Here is a 20,549-nt window from a genome sequence, read left to right as displayed (position 1 = left end):
AGAAGCTTTTATTCTAGCTCTGAAAAAAATGATTTGAAATTATTCCAGAATAAATTTAATCCTTGAGTTAGCAAAAGTTTAATCAGAAATTCCAAAGCATTTTACTCTGGACTTCACTTTGTGGACTTGACTAGCTTTTCTCAAATTAATATTTTATCCAATCGTATCACATTTTGTAAGAAATGCTTTTTTTGAGCAAAACTTTGAGTATTATTATATAGAAAGGACTAGTGCATATCACATAAGACAAAACATGATCATAAACTAAAACTCGATCTTGTAACCTTACAACTGAGGTAGTACAGGCAACTTTATAATGAACGCCTGGTATACTATCTGTTGATCAATGCAAGGTACTGAACAGGTGCAATATGATAGCCAAACTATCAGGAAAACTCTGATACATCAATACACTGGAATTAAGGTGTATGTGCTCTCCTGGAACAAAATTTACAGCAACAAGTAAAACTAATCAAGATATGTTACACATGTGGAATCTTCAGGGGCTTTAAGTTACCACATAAGAATTTTGGATGCATTGATCAATGCATTGATTCTCTGATCAAGTAGCAAATTTGGCCACCAAGAAAAAATATTGATGCATATGTCAGCAATACTGATATAATGGATCCATCCAATGTTCCCTTCATGAAAGAAAAAAATTGCATTTGATTCCTGATTACAGTTCACAGACTTCAAAGATCACAGTAATTACAACAAACATTCGCCATTTTTCTTCAGCAACATAAAGACGTGCCAAAGCCCAGCCTTTTGGGGCAGACAGTCAATTTTGTCAGTAGTTCACAAGAAAAATTACCTTTCTTCCCACTTGCAATGGATGTTGTCAACATTATCCAACCATAATGCACAACAAGAGCTGCACCGTAGAAGTGAAGGTAGAGAGAACAGTTTTTTCCTCCATTGATGGTTGTGCACACACTTAGCTATGAAATGTTTGGAGATGAGCTAATGGTGTTTGAGTGTCATAGTTATAGGTATTTTTAATTAGTATGTGTCCCTAAGGAAGTTGGAACTGTTAAAATGAATCTATTAAAAAAATACAGTTTTCCTCAAAAGAAGCTTTCTGGGTTTCCTGCTAGCTGTCATATACAGGAGTTTATTTTTTTAAGACTAGAGTGACCACATTTTTGAACTAGATGATGTTCCCTAGTAATGTACATACATTAATTAGCTTTACTGGGCATTTCTGCTACCAGGATTTGGAAATAGAATGGAGCAGATATGATTATGCTTTACTTAGTTTAAAGAAATTAACAATGAGATTCCCATACTTAGGATTTTACTGAAATTACTGTTGTGGTGTGGGGTGGACACGACTGGCTTCTATGTATGTGAGTTACAGCGCCCCGTTATGTTATGCAACTTAGGTGAATTCAATTTGCTTATGCATGCATGATATGGTTCTCTTTGTTCCAGTAGAGTAACCAGGAATGCATCCACAACATCTATTTTAAAGTGGTCAATGTCTGATGGAAACATGGCCAACAAGCTAATAATAAATTGGCAACTTGCAGACTAGAAACAATCAAGTGTGTCTGAGACACAAAATTCAGATCCGCGTAACTATTCCTGAAAATCATTTATTTATGCTTTATTCTTTTTAAAAGAAATGACTACAATGTATAATAATATCTTATTTTTGGTACAACTAAGTAAACCTTTTGACCCATTCAAAAGAACAACATAGACCAGAAATTAATGTTGGCAATAATAATGGGCAAAATGTTTAGTGTGTTGTTAAAAACTCTGCTGTTCCTATCCTATCCTGCACCAAGTTCAACTCACCCATTATCCTGTTTGCACTGATGGATAATGGCTATTGGTTTTCTAATTCCTATCCTTGTGCTTAAATTCCTTCAGGGTTCACCTCCTTCCTATCATTGTAACCCCTTCCTGCCCAAAAACACCCCTCCCAAACTCTCCATTCTTCTAACACTGGACTCCTGCACATGAACTCATCCTACATCCCAACTGTGCCAGCGTCAAGCTCTGGAATTCTGTTCCTAATTATCTTTATCTCACTGTCTTTCTTTGAGGCTGTCCTTAAAACCCATTACTTTGATTAGGCTTTTGGTCATCCCTGTTAATATGTCCAGTTTTGGCTCAGTGTATTTTTTTATTGTACCTCTGTGAAGCATTTTAAGGCTTTTTTTAATGTTCTGTACAAATGCAAGCTGTTGCCCAATATTATTTTAACAGCACAACATCAACCTATTCACCTGTAAAGTTGCAGTGAAATCTGTACAAATACTCTTAAAATATCTCTAATCATTCCACCAGAATCTGGTTTTAACTTTTAAAAAATGCACAAAAGTGTCAAAAATTAAAGCTTTCAATAAGGGGCATGTCCCTAGACTTCACTAGAAAATAAATCTCTCGCATTCAGCATTCCCAATCCCCTCAGAGGGTGGGATTTTCCGGCTGGGATGGAAAACTTGACCAACCAGCAAAAGGTCCGTTGACTTCGGGCGGGAATTTCCGGTCCCCTCCCCACCCAATAATTTCAATATTCATTGTTGCTGCATGGACTGCAGCGGTTCAAGAAAACAGCTCACCAACACCTTCTCAAGGGCAATTAGGGATGGGCAATAAATGCTGGCTTAGCCAACGATGCCCTCATCCCATGAATGAATCAAAAAAATCCTCTCCAATAAATGTTCAAATGGTGGGTGCACCTGCAGCTAACTGATGATCAGAATATATCCCACTGCACATTCAGTGCAACCCGTCAACTTCTTGTGTTATAACTCACGTATTCATGGTAAGTTCTTCAGTTGTCAGCTTTTCTGGGGCTATTACTTTCTGCGAACCTGTTGTTCAGCTTTGATGGTTTTCTATGCCTGTAAACATGGGCATACCATATACACAGTCCAAACTAGCAGCTTCAGAATTCAATCAACAGATCATCCAATTCTTATTATTGGTTTTTGGGATCTACCAACAAGGTACCAAAATGCCAATTTTACATAAATTACAGAAAAACATATATGTCACATTTGCAAACTGGACTCAGTCTGCTCAAACTCATAGGCAGTTAAATTGTGCAATGGCTATTGATTCATATTGTCGCAACAAAACTCCAAGAGTACTGCTTTGGTACAAGCCAACAGATCTCTCTTGTGTTACATCATTTAACACGTCACCGGATCTTAAAAATGAAATAGTTTTGTAGTTACTCCAGCACCTTCTAATCAGAAATAAAGGCTACAATATAATGCTACAACTTTTCCACTGCCTTGCTTAATTACCCCTATATTGGCAAAAGTTAAGAGAGAGCGCCAGTGATTTTTAAACCACTGCTTCTGTTGGATATATTTTTTGAATTCAAAGAACGGCAAATAATTATATTAGCACTTGATCAGAAATTTGTACCTGTTGTGTGCATCATAATTTATCAAGATTACAGCTACAGAACTGAGGCTTTGTCAGGCAGAAAAGTAAATACACAAGTTAATACTTTAAAAAAACCTCTAGTAAATAGTTTACCACAAAATACTTTTCATTAGATTATAAGTCCTACAGGTAGTTTACTGATTTGCTGCAAATCACAGTGAAATTTACCAGGTTCAGCACCTTCATAATGTTTCATTGTTCTGCAATGGACGAGCTGCTACATGACCAATATAAACACTGATTGCAGTACAACAGTAAAATTGAACAAAACTAAGTTATTGGTGCTCATACGCTTATCAAGTTTTCAGCACACAATATTTTGTATTTAGCACATAACTCTGTGTTATATTAAAACAATCAGGTGTACTAAAAGAAGTCAACCTTGGATTTAATGCTGCTCAACTATAATTTAGCACACACTGAAATGCAAGCAAGTTAGTCTCACCCATTACTGCTACACATCTTAAAAACTCTTAAATAACCCAGCCTGTGGAAAAATATGACATGACAGCTGTGATTGGATTTCACCTGGAAAAAAAACGATTAATCTATCTGGCAATGAAAAATAAAATGCTTTTAAAACATGCAGTTCTATTTGTTTATATAAAACTATTTTCATGATTTTAGTAAGCTAACAATTTCCCTGCCGTAAGATTAAATACAGCATCCTAATAACCTGTGAATCCCATCAATTTCTAAAATTCTGAGATCTGCCACATTTTTGTCCAAAAGTGTTAGATCAATCATTGAAAAAAAAACAATGGACGGTTGTTGTGCTTTATATTGTGCTGTGGTACAGCCTCTAGGTGGTCTAATGACAAATAAAAAATTACCTATGACAAAGAATCAACACTATGGCTGCTTTGTTTGGCCACTGCAACGTTCCTTTGGTTGTAAGAATCTTGACATTAATATTGAAATTAATTATGATTAATTGGTTTAGTAGCTGCAAATACTGAGGTGCACAAGCAGCAAAATAAAAGAAACATAGATATATGTAAGGTGTCTCAGTGAAAGTAACCGATCAATGAAGAATTAAAGCTAATGTACCACAAAACAAAAAAATCCTTGTTGAAGAAATGAAAGTCAACAAATAATGAATTAAGAATTAAAGTCAGAAAAGATAAACAGGATGCAATAAACATAAATTATGCTTTTAATAAACCAAAAATTAATTTTAAAAGTAAATAAAATTTACAAAATGTCATGTCAAAGTGAGTTTAAAAACGAGAAAGAATTTGAAAATGAAAAGTAGAAACATTAAAAATGCTCATTAGTGTTTTGGAGACACATACTGAAAAGCTTTTCTTGCAAAAACAGAGCAGTGACTTTGAAGGCAGAACTAATGGATTTCAGCTCACTTCTTAGTACAGCTGTCACTTAAAATAATTTGACCAGAAAACATTCTGATGCATGGGTAATCCAGAAGCTTTGAGATGTATATATTATATAAATAAAATTATATACATCTATTTTGCAGCGTGTAGACATGCATTCTGGTGATTTGTGTGCTCCACCGAACCGATGAGTAACCCATTGGTTATTACTGTAGATAGAAAATTCAGCAGGTGTGGAGTACATGCAACATAACATAATTCCATGCCTCACTGTCCAGGCAAGATTGGCACACCGTTAACTAACTATGGATTCAAGTCTGAATCAGCTAACCATGAATAAATTACTACTCAGCAAAACTAATGTGAATAGCACAAACCACAGCAGATCCAAATTCAAGCTGAACAAGGGTCATTTAGAAAGTTCATGAATTTTCAAGGTTTGCACTTCCCACCTTCTTTCCAATTGTTTTGTTCATTTAAGCACTTGCATAAGGACATATTTAATTTAGTGATCTCAAAAAGATTTGCACTTTAAGGCTTTATTTCCTTTTCTTTAGAGCCCTTATCTTAAAGGATCTTTGAGCCAACAGGGTTAAATCACCAATTATTACTAACAGGTGAGAATAGAAGAAATCTTCCCCCACTCCCACAAACTAGTGAAAGGCTTCTAGCAAAAGCACTTGATCCGAGACTGCTTAAGTATCTGGTTGGGAATAGGACTGGAGGTTAAAGGAATGATATTCATGATTTGATCATGTTAGTCAATGAATTAATTATGGGGATTGCTTTGTGTCTGGGGAAGGGAATTTCTGTAGGGGGCAGATAAATAATGGAGTTGTGGGGTTTCATGAATATTTTGCTGCTTTGTTGAATTTCTTTTTATGATTTGGAAATTCTCATGTGCAGCTTTCTTTCAGATGATTACACAGATTTGCCAGGACCTTAAGTGGGAGAGTTAAGTACATGATCAGTAGACAGCACATAATGCATGAAATGAGCAAGGCCCATGATTTTTCTTGCTATACACTTACATTCTATTTCACTTATATTCCGTTTCTACTCTGTGTTCACTTAATAGAGATCATTAGTGCAAGGTCAATATTACAGTACAGTACTCCTTCCTTTATGTTTTGGTGCTCCTGAATTTATTATGTACAGTGTGGTGTCCACAAATCAGGCATTCAACTTAGAATTTTCCCTAGCCAACTAATAATGCAGTTTCATTTGAGATATCCAACCACTCCTTTCACCGAACAGTCCAAGGTGTCAGGCATTAAAATTTTGATTTGGGTTCCAAACCCAAAGCCTTGAGTAAGCCAAATTTGTAACCGACTCTCACACAGTTAGGATGAAGAAATGTGTTCAGGGCTCCAAATTAGACCTTCAGCACATCCACTCAGTGAAAGGTCAGCAAAACATTACAATCATTCAATTACTTTGTTGAAGAGAGCATTGTTAAAAACATTGAATCTAAAGTCACTAATGTTATTCAATTATTAATACATTATGTAGCACCTTAGCAGCAATTTTAAAAAATATAATTTTATCTTCAACAAAGTGAGGAAATGCAGAACTGGGGAAGGAAATATTTATTACCCAGTACCAGCATTAGTGCTTCCAGATAAGATGTAGGTGTAAATTAAGGATCCAGCTCCTCGATCCTCAATGTGCCGAACAACCAGTATAAATTATTCCACTTCCCACTTCGGCTATTTTCTAATAAGACTGCCAATTGGGGGCCTTTTGTCCTGTGGACCTGCACCCATTATAAAATGAATGAAGTTGCCCAGATTCATTTCAGGTAGACATATTACAAGCAGTTGGATGAAATAATATTCATCTCATTATTTAGGCTGGATTCAAACTCAAGTGCAAGAGGGGGAAAAAACAGTGTACACCACATCACTCAATTTCCTATCCATCCTGCTCTTTGACAAGTCAATAGTACAGTGTTTAAAAAGTAATCTAATAAAAGAACAGCACCACAATATCTTTTCCATTCAAAAGCTTGATTTGTCTCTCCATTTTTACAGCAAATCTAGATGCAAGATAAATCAGCTTTTCCTCCATTTTTTTTGCAACCTTTAAGTTATTATTATAGGATGTTATTTAGCAAGGATTCGACACATATATGTTTCCGCAAGTGCCATAGGATATTCTCCAGTGATAGAGTCCAAGGAATTCTTCCATTTTTATGTGGGTTGTGCTATTCAGTAAAGCTTTAGCTAATGATTGGTTAACTGATAGATTACACATCATGCCATTTCTATGATCTAAACTTCTATAATACAGGCCAATCCATGCAGGCACACTCTTACCACTAACAAGGCGCTATCATCTGTGTGCTGGGACCGTCTGATAGGGAAATATTTGGGGAGCTGAAGGATGGGAATGGGGAGAGAGATGAATAAATATAAGAAAACACAACAAACATTCTCAACAATCACATGTAGGGACAAGCAAACTAATCAGTCAAACAGAGTTAAAGCAAACTAAAATAATGCAAATTCTGTATGGATGCAAACAATTAACATATACTGAATGATTCAGTACTTCAATAATTTCAGGAAACTAGGCTATGTACCTTATTTTACATTTTAGGTTCACATGGCTTGGTTCACCACAGTTCAGACAAACTTACTCAGGTACTGTCAGTTATTGTGACTGTTTTCATGATCTAGGTAAGCAGTACATTTAATTAAAATGTATATGTTACAGCATATACATAAATGAATTGGGAAATTTAGCACCTTCTAACTTTAAGATTTTGAAGAGTCAGTGGTTCTAATTATTAGAGGAGGCAGAAGATGGGAGCATGAAAATGGAAACTCAGCAAAAGATTAGCTCTGGTTGGGGTAATTGGGAGAGGTGCAGTGGAGTGATGAAATGGAGTGTGATATCAAAATGCTGCTGAAACTGAAGGGAAGAATCTACAAGACAGTTGAGAGACTGGTCTTGTTGTGTAGTGCAGAAACTTAGGCAACAGCAAGGAGGAGGAAATCGACTTAGACACCCGTGAGTTGCGGATGCTGAGGTGGACATATGGAGTGACAAGAAAGGACAAGGTTAGGAACCAGGACATCAGGTGGTCAGTGAAGATTGTGGAAGCATCAAAGAAAGCAGTCAAGATGAGATTGAAATGCTGTGATCATGCAATGCAGACAGAGCTGCCATGTGGTGAGGCGGGTGACGGAGATGGGACTGCCAGGAAGGCCTAAGATCAGATGGATGGATGCAGTGACAAGATACTTAAACACAGCAGGATTGGAAGAAGAATGGGTGGCTGACAGGAGGAGCTGGAGATAGATCAACTAAACATTGTGGCCACCCCAAGTAAAATGGGAGAAGTTGAAAGGAGAAGTGGTTCTCGTTATAATGATGAATTGTCTATAAAATGTTTCTCAACAGTTCTAACATTTATATCTTTCAACTTAAAAATGTATCAGACTATAAAACTGCCTGATCATCAATTGAATATCTTTGTGCACTGCTTGCTTTAATGTGGAACTGGTCAATGGAACAGTACACAGGAATTACATTTCACTGTTTTAATTTTTATTTTAATGAAACTGCAGCGTTAAGTGTCAAGCACAGGAATTTCATAAAATATATGTACAGTATTAACCTACTTATACATTTTTTGTAAGTTCATGTAGTTTGCTTAGTGCTATGAGCTTAAAGGATTTGTTTTTGATTAAAAACAGTAATACTGTCCAAATATATACATTATGTTGAATAGAACAATCTACAAAACAATGAAAATGAAAATTACATAAAGCTACTTTGAATGCAACATGGATACGAAATTAGCTGAGTGACAGGAAGCAAAGAGTAGCGATGAATGGGTGTTTTTCAGGCTGGAAGGAGGTTTGCGGTGGAGTTCCCCAGGGATCGGTGTTAGGACCCTTGATAAATAGTAACGACCTAGACCTTGGTGTACAGGGCACAAATTCAAAATTTGGGGATGGAAGCAATGTGAAACATGAGAAGGATGGTGCAGAACTACAAAAGAACACAGACAGGTTGGTGGAATGGATAAACAAGTGGCAGATGAAAATTAATGCAAAGAAGTGTGAGAAGTGATTCATTTTTGTAGGAAGAATGGAGAGAAACAATATAAAAGGTACAATTCTAAAGGGAGTGGAGGAGCAGAGGCCTGGGTGTGTGTGTGCTTAAATCAGTGAAGGTGGCAGGACAAGTTGAGACAGTGGTTAATAAAGTATATACATCCTGGGCTTTATCAATAGAGACAGAGTACAAAAGCAAGGAAGTTACGTATAAAACACTGGTTCAGACTCAACTGGAATACTGCGTCCAGTTCTGGGCAGCACACGTTAGGAAGGACGTGAAGGCATTAGAGAGGGTGCAGAAAAGATTCACAAGAATGATTCCAGGGATGAGGAACTTTAGTTATGTAGAAAGATTGGAGAAGTTGGGGCGGTTCTCCTTCGAGAGGAGAGGCGATGAGAAGATTTGATAGAGGTATTCAAATCATGAGGAGAAACTATTTCCATTAGTGAAGGGATTGAGAACCGGAGGGCACAGATTTAAGGTAATTGGCAAAAGAAACAATGGCGACAGGAGGAGAAACATTTTCATGCAGCGAGTGGTTAATATCTGGAATGCACTGCCTGAGAGTGTGCTGGAGGCAGGGTCAACTGAGGTTTTCAAAAGGGAAGTGGGTCATTATCTGAAAAGGAAAGATTTGCAGGGCTATGGAGAAAAGGGGCGTGGCACTGGGTGAATTGCTCCTCCAGTGGGCCAGCATAGACCTGATGGGCCAAATGGCCTACTTCTGCATTGTAACCATTCTAACATTCTATGAATGTTACACGCTGACACATCTTCCACCTACATTAGACTATTAAGGAATAAAAGTCAAAATGATTTCCATTTCAGAATTGTGGTTAAATTACTACTGGTTTCTTGTTACCATATATTTCAGACAAATGGGGCAGTATCAACAAAAAAGCACTTCTCCTATTCTCACCTTTTTGAGAGGAAAAGTTTGTACGCAAATGTGTTCCTGATATTACAGTATATTTAAGTTACTGTAAGTCTTTTTATACAAATTTAATTCCATCAAATAAAAACAAATTGCTGGAAATACTCAACAGGTCCGGCAGCATCTGTGGTGAGAGAAACAGAATTAACTTTTCAAGTCAAATGTGCCTTTTTTTTCAGAACCATTCTGAAGAAGTCATATTTGACTCGAAACATTAACTTTATTTCTCCACAGATGCTACCAGACCTGCTATGTATTTCCAGCACTTTGTTTTTTATTTCAGATTTCTAGCATCTGCAGTATTTTGCTTTTAATTCCACCAAAATCATGTTATTTTGAAGCGCGAGTCAAGGATCTGTCTGGACTTAATTACCCTCTGGCTAAACTCGGAGTTCTAATTGGCAATGGACAAAACACTTAGTGAGAAACAAAAAAAAAGGTGCAATCTGATGAATAAACGGTTTATATTCTTGCATCCAAATAAGTGCAAAAATGTCAGTAAAAATGGGAAAAGAAACTGCAGCAAAACTGTTCCAAAAGGATCAAGATTTTTTTAACAAGTTACAATTCAATAAGGGTTGGGGGGGTGGGGTGAAGGAAAACAGTCATCTTCCAGCTTAAAAATAAAAACAAAAAAACTGCGGATGCTGGAAATCCAAAACAAAAACAGAATTACCTGGAAAAACTCAGCAGGTCTGGCAGCATCGGCGGAGAAGAAAAGAGTTGACGTTTCGAGTCCTCATGACCCTTCGACAGAACTTGAGTTCGAGTCCAGGAAAGAGCTGAAATATAAGCTGGTTTAAGGTGTGTGTGTGGGGGGCGGAGAGATAGAGAGACAGAGAGGTGGAGGGGGTTGGTGTGGTTGTAGGGACAAACAAGCAGTGATAGAAGCAGATCATCAAAAGATGTCAACAACAATAGTACAATAGAACACATAGGTGTTAAAGTTAAAGTTGGTGATATTATCTAAACGAATGTGCTAATTAAGAATGGATGGTAGGCCACTCAAGGTATAGCTCTAGTGGGTTTTTTTTTATATAATGGAAATAGGTGGGAAAAGGAAAATCTTTATAGTTTATTGGGAAAAGAAAAAAAGAGGAAGGGGGAAACAGAAAGGGGGTGGGGATGGGGGAGGGGACTCACGACCTAAAGTTGTTGAATTCAATATTCAGTCCGGAAGGCTGTAAAGTCCCTAGTCGGAAGATGAGGTGTTGTTCCTCCAGTTTGCGTTGGGCTTCACTGGAACAATGCAGCAAGCCAAGGACAGACATGTGGGCAAGAGAGCAGGGTGGAGTGTTAAAATGGCAAGCGACAGGGAGGTTTGGGTCATTCTTGCGGACAGACCGCAGGTGTTCTGCAAAGCGGTCGCCCAGTTTACGTTTGGTCTCTCCAATGTAGAGGAGACCACATTGGGAGCAACGAATGCAGTAGACTAAGTTGGGGGAAATGCAAGTGAAATGCTGCTTCACTTGAAAGGAGTGTTTGGGTCCTTGGACGGTGAGGAGAGAGGAAGTAAAGGGGCAGGTGTTGCATCTTTTGCGTGGGCAAGGGGTTGTGCCATAGGAGGGGGTTGAGGAGTAGGGGGTGATGGAGGAGTGGACCAGGGTGTCCCGGAGGGAGCAATCCCTACGGAATGCCGATAAGGGGGGTGAAGGGAAGATGTGTTTGGTAGTGGCATCATGCTGAAGTTGGCGGAAATGGCGGAGGATGATCCTTTGAATGCGGAGGCTGGTGGGGTGATAAGTGAGGACAAGGGGGACCCTATCATGTTTCTGGGAGGGAGGAGAAGGAGTGAGGGAGGATGCGCGGGAGATGGGCCGGACACGGTTGAGGGCCCTGTCAACGACCGTGGGTGGAAAACCTCGGTTAAGGAAGAAGGAGGACATGTCAGAGGAACTGTTTTTGAATGTAGCATCATTGGAACAGATGCGACGGAGGCGAAGGAACTGAGAGAATGGGATGGAGTCCTTACAGGAAGTGGGGTGTGAGGAGCTGTAGTCGAGATAGCTGTGGGAGTCGGTGGGTTTGTAATGGATATTGGTGGACAGTCTATCACCAGAGATTGAGACAGAGAGGTCAAGGAAGGGAAGGGAAGTGTCAGAGATGGACCACGTGAAAATGATGGAGGGGTGGAGATTGCAAGCAAAATTAATAAATTTTTCCAAGTCCTGACGAGAGCATGAAGCAGCACCAAAGTAATCATCGATGTACCGGAGAAAGAGTTGTGGAAGGGGGCCGGAGTAGGACTGCAACAAGGAATGTTCCACATACCCCATAAAGAGACAGGCATAGCTGGGGCCCATGCGGGTACCCATAGCCACACCTTTTATTTGGAGGAAGTGAGAGGAGTTGAACAGCAAGGCTAGTTTGAAACATTCACGCAATCTCAGTGCTCACAAAATCAGGCATTTGCTTTGAACTCTGAATTTGGAAATGTTGCTATTCTTGTCCCATTCAATTCTGTCATAAAAAAAATTTACAAGGGTATTTATAAATTACATAAAAAAAAAATTACTGTTCACTCCAGAAAGCGATACAGCAAAAGAGATATAGCTCTGTCAATACTGACGAGGAAAATCTATATAATTTACAAACCTGATATTATGACATGGCAAAGCTTTTGTGGAATATTTACATACAGATGTGCTCCAGGGAACCTATGAATACTACAATAATCCTCAAATTAATTACTTGATCAATACAACACTATGAAGTGTTGCAAAGAAATACAGGATGACAAGTGTATAGGATGACTCAGGTGCAAAATCACACATTCTGGTAAGTGATGTTTTTCCATTACAAGGAGTTAGGATGACACTGTCCTTTGAAGTGAAAGATTATGTAACACTAACATGACAGTTCATTCAAACAATAGGTGAAACAAATCTCTCACTCTATTCTCTAACATCCAGCTAAACCTGCATAAGGACTTACATCATTGTGATCGCTGTCTGAGGGACTCTGTTTCTGAGGGCTTTGGCCACTCTTCTGCTGCAGGGAGATAAAGCACAAACACTAGCATCTTAATCACCATTCCTATTGATTATACTAAAGTGGTGGCTGCGTAAATAGCATATGTAACACCTACCAACTCAGATAGAATACTTCGAAGTACACAAGTAACTTGAAACTAAACAACAAGGCTTCCATCTTTTATTCAGACCTTAAAATCACAAGACCCATGAGAAAATAGGGCTGATTGTTTGAAAAGTGGTTCTGAAATTTCTGACAAATCTTAAAGTATTAAATGTGAAAGCACAACAGGATAAGTTATCTTGGCAAATATAGTCCAACTACAGGTAACACATCCATGATGTTCCAAGGATTGATATTAGTCATTACAACATACACACACAACCATATAAATGCCAGTGATAATTAAAAGGCCCCAAGTTTTATATGTTGAGTGAACATTTTGTGTTAGTATTAACAAGTGAAAATTTTCTTTGGTATTGATCAAGTTGAATGTATTGTTAGAGGCTACTTTTGATGTCATTCTTAGTTGTTCCCAAGAATGTGATTTGTGAAACAAATTCATCTGATGGGAAAAGCACCAATAAAGTTGGTAAAGTTGAAAATCTAACTTCCCTGATTTCTCAGTTGGTAAAGTCAGCACATAATGGAGCCAAAGACACCAGGTAGATCTTTGAAACAGCTTCTATCCCTAATTAGAATCCAGTCTGCATACATGAATAGACACTGGACCAAGGAAAGGACTGTGAATCTCCCATTGCCCCCTTGTACAAGCTGCTGTCAAAATCACGTGTCTAGATTCATACATAAGAGTCAGCCATTTTCATTTGGACTGCCAGACATTACCTGTTGAAAAAGAATCAAGAGGATAAGAGAGGGGTAAAAAGAAACAAATTTTGTGAGAACTGTTAACTTCATTTTAAGCCTGTAAGATGATGGATTACTTTTGAAAGAGCTGTAGTCAAGATACACTGATAGTATCATAGCCTGAATTCCAAATTATTCACTTGAAGTGCCTTCTTAAGGCAGATGAAGGTGTAAATATAAAGAGAGTTTTTAAAGTCATTGAGGGAACACATGGTGAAATAAATCCCCATCCCACTTTGAGATGACTGGAAAAGGAAGGAAGAAAAGTAACATTTTAAAAAGAACAGTTCTCCCATGGATGTTATAACTTTTGATTCATTTGAGTTCAGCCAGAATATGAGGGGATGTTGAGCGCAGGCAGGGGAGCCACAGAACTCCTACTGAGAGATTACCTAATAATATGGGTGGAATTTTACAGCCCCATGTGGGGGGGGGGGGCGGGGGGATGGCGGCACAGTAAAATGCAGCGAGCTGTTCAAACGTCCACTGACTTCAGCGGGACCGTCAAATTCCATCTTATCAGTAGAAATCTGGAGCAAGTTTCTTGACCATCCTGGAGAAACTTAAAAATAGGGTTTGGCACTTCATCCCATTCAGCTTGCTCTGCCATTTTATTAGCCATTTAGCTTGGTAAAAATTGAGAATGGGGGACCTAAATGAAGAAAAAAGGTTAAAACAGGGAGGAAATAAAATAGAACTCCCATAGATCACTTCTTCAGTAAAATGACAAATTTGGTTTATTCTGGATTATTCCTGGAAAATGAGTGCTGCATTTTTATTAAATATTTACAATATTTGTGCTTACTCTCACAAAGTCAAGGACAGCTTCTTTCTGAATTTGTTTTGTTCGAATTCTCTCCTCTTCATATTGTTGAGCTGCAAGTTGTGCCTCTCTTCTGGTCCGTTCCACCAGTAGTTGCTCACGTCTCCTCTGTAGCTCCAATTCTGTGCACCCCACATTCGAAGCCTGACAAGTACAGCATTCAAACCTGTTACCCTGTCCATCAATCACTGATTTTTAATTTTAAAATTCCTTTTACAACATTAGGTTCCAGTTTATGTCATGTAGAACATTTTAAGTAAATTTATTTTGCTTAATCTATGAGATTAAAAGATCAGCAATAATGAATTCTGAACATATGTGAGATTTAAACAGTTGAAGATCCACACCACACAATTCTATTTTCCCAGTTGACTTAGGGGTTTAAGTGGGTTTTCTTTGTCCTTCCTCATTGGCTCCCTGGACTGGAATGCTCGTAATACAACCTGCTCTGATGTCTGGCATTCACACTCTAACCAACTGGGAGGAGACATGCGACTATCAAGCTTGAATTTTATTTAAGTGAAATAGTTTACTTGATTATCCCATATTAAGCCTTTAACCCAATTTCTATCATTCTGCAGTGTAGTACATTAGTTATGAAAAAGAGAAAAGAAAGGGAAATTACAAAGAGACACAGAACAAAACACTTAAATTTAAGAAACTGCCTTGGCTTCAAGTACTCTTCATTGATAGGACAGAAGCTATAATTTCTCTACATCTATGATACACTGAAGTAAATAGGGCTACACAATTCTTCTATTTAACTCTATCTTGACATTTTAATCTTGCTTCATCACAGCTGTACATCATTGCATTTGGCTGTTTCCAGGCCAATTTTAACATCTTAATTGTAATTTCCCACACACTTCAATAATGCAATAGTTTCGAAGAAATTGAATGGGATCAACTGCATGATAATTACCATATTTTGGCCACTAGATGGAGTTTGAGACATCAAGCTAGAATCTGAAAATCCACTGAAAAGAGAAAAAGAAATTGAATCAGAGCAGTTTAGAGAAAAAGAATTGTTTTTAAAATTTTAATTTTTTTTAAACGTGGTGTTAAATTTAGAATCTTCAACAATAATGGCAAAACTTAGCTTTGTCAATCGATAAATCTAATAAAATGTGTGAAGAATACATCAATAATGTCATTTAAAATCAAATTGAACTGCACAAGCTATACATAAATCAGACTGTTACACCTTTTTAGAACTGAAGGAAATCCTTGAAATAACTGGGATTATGGTAGTACATGCCAATACGGAACTGCTGCTTTTTTCCCTAAACAAAGAGCTGTCAAATATATATAACATTGCTTTGTAAAGGTTAGCAAGTCAACTTGGAACAGTTAAAATCCAGTGTCTTCAGTTAGAGATTCCCCATGCTATTTGCCCTTGAAGGTAGGATTTTTCCATTTCCTGTAAAGGAAATGCCTTGCTAGTTTCTGCAGAGCAGCTATTTGCCAGAATCCTCCTGCAGAGATATAGTGTAAAGCTGCAGTACCAGCAGTACTTTCAATGATGACAGGAGACTGTTAATCACAGGCAGACATTACACAGCTGTTTTCCTCTTGAGTCTACTATTTGGATTTTTTTGTTTCCGATAGAGAAAGTAAAAGAATTGAAGTTGGAAAATAGATAGCTATTGAATAAGTGCAAAAGTAGAAATGAAAAAAAAACACTTGAAAGAAACACTGAACAGCTTTTTTACTCACTCATGGTGTGAAAACATCACTGGCAAGGCCAGAATTTCTTGGCCATCCCAAAACAGAGGTGGTGATACTTCATCTAAATTTTCCCAAGTGTTATATCAAATGTAAGCTTTCACAGTAAATCCCTGAAAGCAGTCTGACTATTTAGGAGCCCCACTGTTGAGACTGCTGCTTTCTTTTTAAGTAAAATGCAAGAATGTACGAAAACTGGAGTAGGCCATTTAGCTCTTTGAGCCTGATCTAACATTGAATAAAATCATGAATAATCTCCAACCTTGATTCTACGTTCCGGCACTACCCCCATATCCTTTAATTCCCTTGGCAACCAAAACAATATTATTCTATGTCTTGAATGTCTGGGGTTGCGTAATTGTTCCAAAATTCCAGCTGGTTAGCAGAGCTAACTTGGGTATTAAGGCCACATTAACTACTTATGTAACCCTACGACCCAACATTGTTTTTAAACACTGGCAGAGTATGGGAAACTGTTTGAAAAGCAATCACATCTCTCTCACCAGTTTGACCAAAACTAATCCACATTCAAAGTTGGGGAGGCGATGGCATAGTGGTTTTGTTGCTGGTAATCCAGAGGCCCAGGATAATGCTCTGGGGACCCAGGTTCCAGTCCCACCACGGTAGATGGTGGAAAATGAATTTAATAAAATCTGGAATTAAAAGTCTGATAGTGATTGTTATAAAAACTCATCTAATACCCTTTCGGGAAGGAAATCTGTGGCTCCAGGCCCATAGAAATGTGGCTGGCTCTTCAAGTGGCCTAGTAAGCCAAGCAATTGTAACAAACTGCGAAAAAGTCACTAAAAAAGGACCGGACAGACCACCTGGCATCGACCTAGGCACCGGAAATGACAACCTGTCGACCCAGAAAAGTCCTCCTTACTAACATGGGGGGGGGGAGGCAGTGCCAAAATTGGCAGAGCTGTCTTGTAGATTAGTCATCCTCACAGAATGATATCATACAGATAAATGTCCCAGACATCACCACGACCTGGGTATGTCCTATCTGCCTAGCAGAGGCGGTGGGATATAGTTGGGAGGGAGTTCTCAACATCAACTCTGGACCCCATGGTGTCTCATGGCATGGGCAAGGAAACCACCTACTGATTACCATGTACAGCCCTCCTTCAGCTGGTGAATCAGTGCTCCTCCATGTTGAACACTACGACGCAAGGGCGCAGAATATAGTCTGGGTGGGTGACTTCAACGTCCATTACCAAGAGTGGCTCATTGCACCACTACTGACCCAGCTGGAGGAGTCCTAAATGACATAACGTCTAAAGTGGGTCTGCGGCAGGTGGTGAGGTAACCAACAAGAGGGAAAAACATACTTGACCTCATCCTCACCAAGCAGATGCATCTGTCCATGACAGTATTGGTAGGAGTGACCACCACACAGTAATTATGGAGACCAAGTCCTGCCTTCAATTAAGGATACCCTCCATCATGTTGTGTGGCACTACCACGGTGCTAAATGGGATAGATTTTGAACAGATCCAGCAGTTCAAGACTGGGCATCCATAAGACACTGTGGGCCATCAGCAGCAGCAGAATTATACTCAACCACAATCTGTAACCTCATGGCCCAGCGTATCCCCCACTCTACCATTACCATCAAGCCAGGGGATCAACCCTGGGTCACTGAAGAGTGCAGGAGGGCATGCCAGGAGCAGCACCAGGCATACCTAAAAATGAGGTGTCAACCTGGTGAAGCTATAACACAGGACCACTTGCACGCCAAACAGGGTAGGCAGCAAGTGATAGACAGAGCTACGCAATTTCACAACCAACGGATCAGGTCTAAGCTCTGTGGTCCTGCCACATCCAGTCATGAATGGTGGTGGACAATTAAACAACTCACTGGAGGAGGCGGCTCCACAAATATCCTCATCCTCAATGATGGATGTGCCCAGTGCATCAGTGCAAAAGATAAGACTGAAGCATTTGCTACCATCTTCAGCCAGAAGTGCCAAGTGAATGATTCATCTCAGCCTCCTCAGGAGGTCCCCAACATCACAGATGCCAGTCTTCAGCTAATTCGATTCACTCCACGTGATTTCAAGAAACGGCTGAAGGCACTGGATACTGCAAAGGCTATGGGCCCTGACAATATTCTGGCAATAGTACTGAAGACTTGTGCTCCAGAACTTTCCACACCCTTAGACAAGCTGTTTCAGTACAGCTACAACACTGGCATCGACCCGGCTATGTGGAAAATTGCCCAGCTATGTACTGTTCACAAAAAGCAGGACAAATTCACCCTGGCCAATAACTGCCCAGCAGTCTACTCTCGATCACCAGCAAAGTAATGGAAGGGCTCATCAATAGTGCTATCAAGCAGCACTTGCCTAGCAATAACCTGTTCACTGATGCCCAGTTTGGGCTCCGCCAGGGCCACACACCTCCTGACCTCATTACAGCCTTGGTTCAAACATGGACAAAAGAGCTGAACTTCTGAGGTGAAGTGAGAGTGACTGCCCTTGGCATTGAGGCAGCATTTGACAGAGTGTGGCATCAAAGAGCTCTAGCAAAACTGGAGTTAATGGGAATCAGGGAGAAAATTCTCTCCTAGTTGGAGACATACCTAGCACAAAGGAAGATGGTTGTGGTTGTTGGAGGTCAGTCATCTCAGCTTCAGCACATCACTGCAGGAGTTCTTCAGGGTAGTGTCCTCGGCCCAACCATCTTCAGCTGCTCCAACAATGACCTTCTTTCCATCATAAGGTCAGAAGTGGGGATGCTCGTTGATGATTGTACAATGTTCAGCACCATTCGCGATTCCTCAGACACTGAAGCAGTCCATGTCCAAATGCAGCAAGACCTGGACAATATCCAAGCTTGGGCTGATAAGTGGCAAGTAACATTTGCACCACACAAATGTCAGGCAATGACCACCTCCAACAAAATAAATACTGTGGCTACAAAAGCAGGTCAGAGACTAGGAATCAAGCGACGAGCAACCCACCTCCTGACTCCCCAAACCCTGTCCACCATCTACAAGGCACAAGTCACGAGTGTGATAGAAAATTCCCCACTTGCCTGGATGAGTGCAGCTCCCACAGCATTCAAGAAGCTTGACACCGTCCAGCACAAAGCAGTGTGCTTGATTGGCATTGCATCCACAAACATTCACTCCCTCCATCACCGATGCATGCTAGCAGTGTGTACCATCTATAAGATGCACTGCAGGAATTCACCAAGGCTCCTCAGACAGCATCTTCCAAACCCATAACCACTACCACCTAGAAGGACAAGGGCTGCAGATAGATGGGAACGCCACCACCTGGAAGTTCCCCTCTAAGTCACTCACCATCCTGACTTGGAAATATATTACCATTCCTTCACTATCACTGGGTCAAAATCCTGAAACTGCCTTCCTAACAGCACTGTGGGTTACCTACGCCACATGGGCTACAGCAGTTCAAGAAGGCAGCTCACCACCACCTTCTCAAGGGCAATCAGGGATGGGCAATAAATGCTGACACAGCCACATCCCATGAATGTAATCATGTTTATAAACGATTTGGGCAGCCCCACTCTTTGTAGTGCTTTTATGAGCATTTTATGCCCTACGGAGTCAAAAGCTTTCGCCAGGTCTACGAAGACAACGGCCAGCTCTCTCCTGTTGCGTTTCGCCCCTTTCATGATGTTACTGAGAATCGTAATATTCTCATTGCAACCAGGAGTCGCCACCAGAAAAAGAGTCAGAAAACTTTGGAAAAGGTGCTTTTCAATTTCATTTCACATCGGATAACCATTTGATTTGATTACATGGAAGGATTCCACTTCATATAAATTACATTTTTTGAGTTATCTGAGGCAGCAGTCCAGCTACAACAATGGTTTTAGAATTATAATGGCGGCATGGGGAAAACATTAGAATAAAGTAGTAATCTGGCTAGAGAAAAAATTCTTGGCTCTGAAGTCCTGAACGTTGTAGCCGGTCCTTCAGCAAGAAGGAATTCAATTTAAACGAAGACAACATTTAAAAGCAAACAAAAAAGGTTTGGGGGGGGGGGGGCAGTACCACAAAAAAAACCGCTGTTTGTGAGGGGATACTGAAACCATACATACGCTGAGAGACTTTTTCAATGTACTAGTCAAGAGACAGCTAGCAAAGCCAACAGACCACACAATGGGTATGTGCCTACAAACTGCTGGACTGTAAACAATACCTACAGATTTGGACCATTGCATCTGAATGTGCCCCCACATTCCTTGCAAATGCTAATCCCTGAGAAATTTTTGATTCGAGCCAAACCTGCTGGATATCATAGCCAGAATCTTCCCCATCGAAACCACCTTCATATGATAATGGGCTAATCATGAATCAAAGAACTTCTTGATTACAGCGAAACTAACCTGATAAAACCAGGATCTTCCCCATTGAAAACACCTTCAT

At 39.6% G+C, this 20,549-nt stretch overlaps 1 protein-coding gene across 10 annotated transcripts in view; it reads right to left on the bottom strand.

Moving 5' to 3' along the window:
• Window positions 1-20,549, bottom strand: part of LOC121290199 (DISP complex protein LRCH3-like) — a 184,491-nt gene that overhangs the window by 27,829 nt on the left and 136,113 nt on the right. For 4 of the 10 annotated variants that reach the window (XM_041210506.1, XM_041210471.1, XM_041210516.1 and 1 more), the window contains exons 12-15: window positions 15,342-15,396; window positions 14,402-14,563; window positions 12,691-12,747; window positions 7,070-7,129 (exon numbers count right to left, since the gene is read on the bottom strand). In XM_041210506.1, the coding sequence (XP_041066440.1) occupies window positions 7,070-7,129; window positions 12,691-12,747; window positions 14,402-14,563; window positions 15,342-15,396 (334 nt within the window). The remainder of the gene's footprint in view (window positions 1-7,069; window positions 7,130-12,690; window positions 12,748-14,401; window positions 14,564-15,341; window positions 15,397-20,549) is intronic. The other 6 variants (XM_041210488.1, XM_041210533.1, XM_041210525.1 and 3 more) reach the window with 4 other exon arrangements.

Source organism: Carcharodon carcharias, chromosome 2 (assembly GCF_017639515.1).
Source record: "Carcharodon carcharias isolate sCarCar2 chromosome 2, sCarCar2.pri, whole genome shotgun sequence".
NCBI classification, from domain to species: Eukaryota; Metazoa; Chordata; class Chondrichthyes; order Lamniformes; family Lamnidae; genus Carcharodon; species Carcharodon carcharias.
Note: the sequence above shows the minus strand (reverse complement) of the source record. Positions and strands in the feature narration are given on the sequence as shown.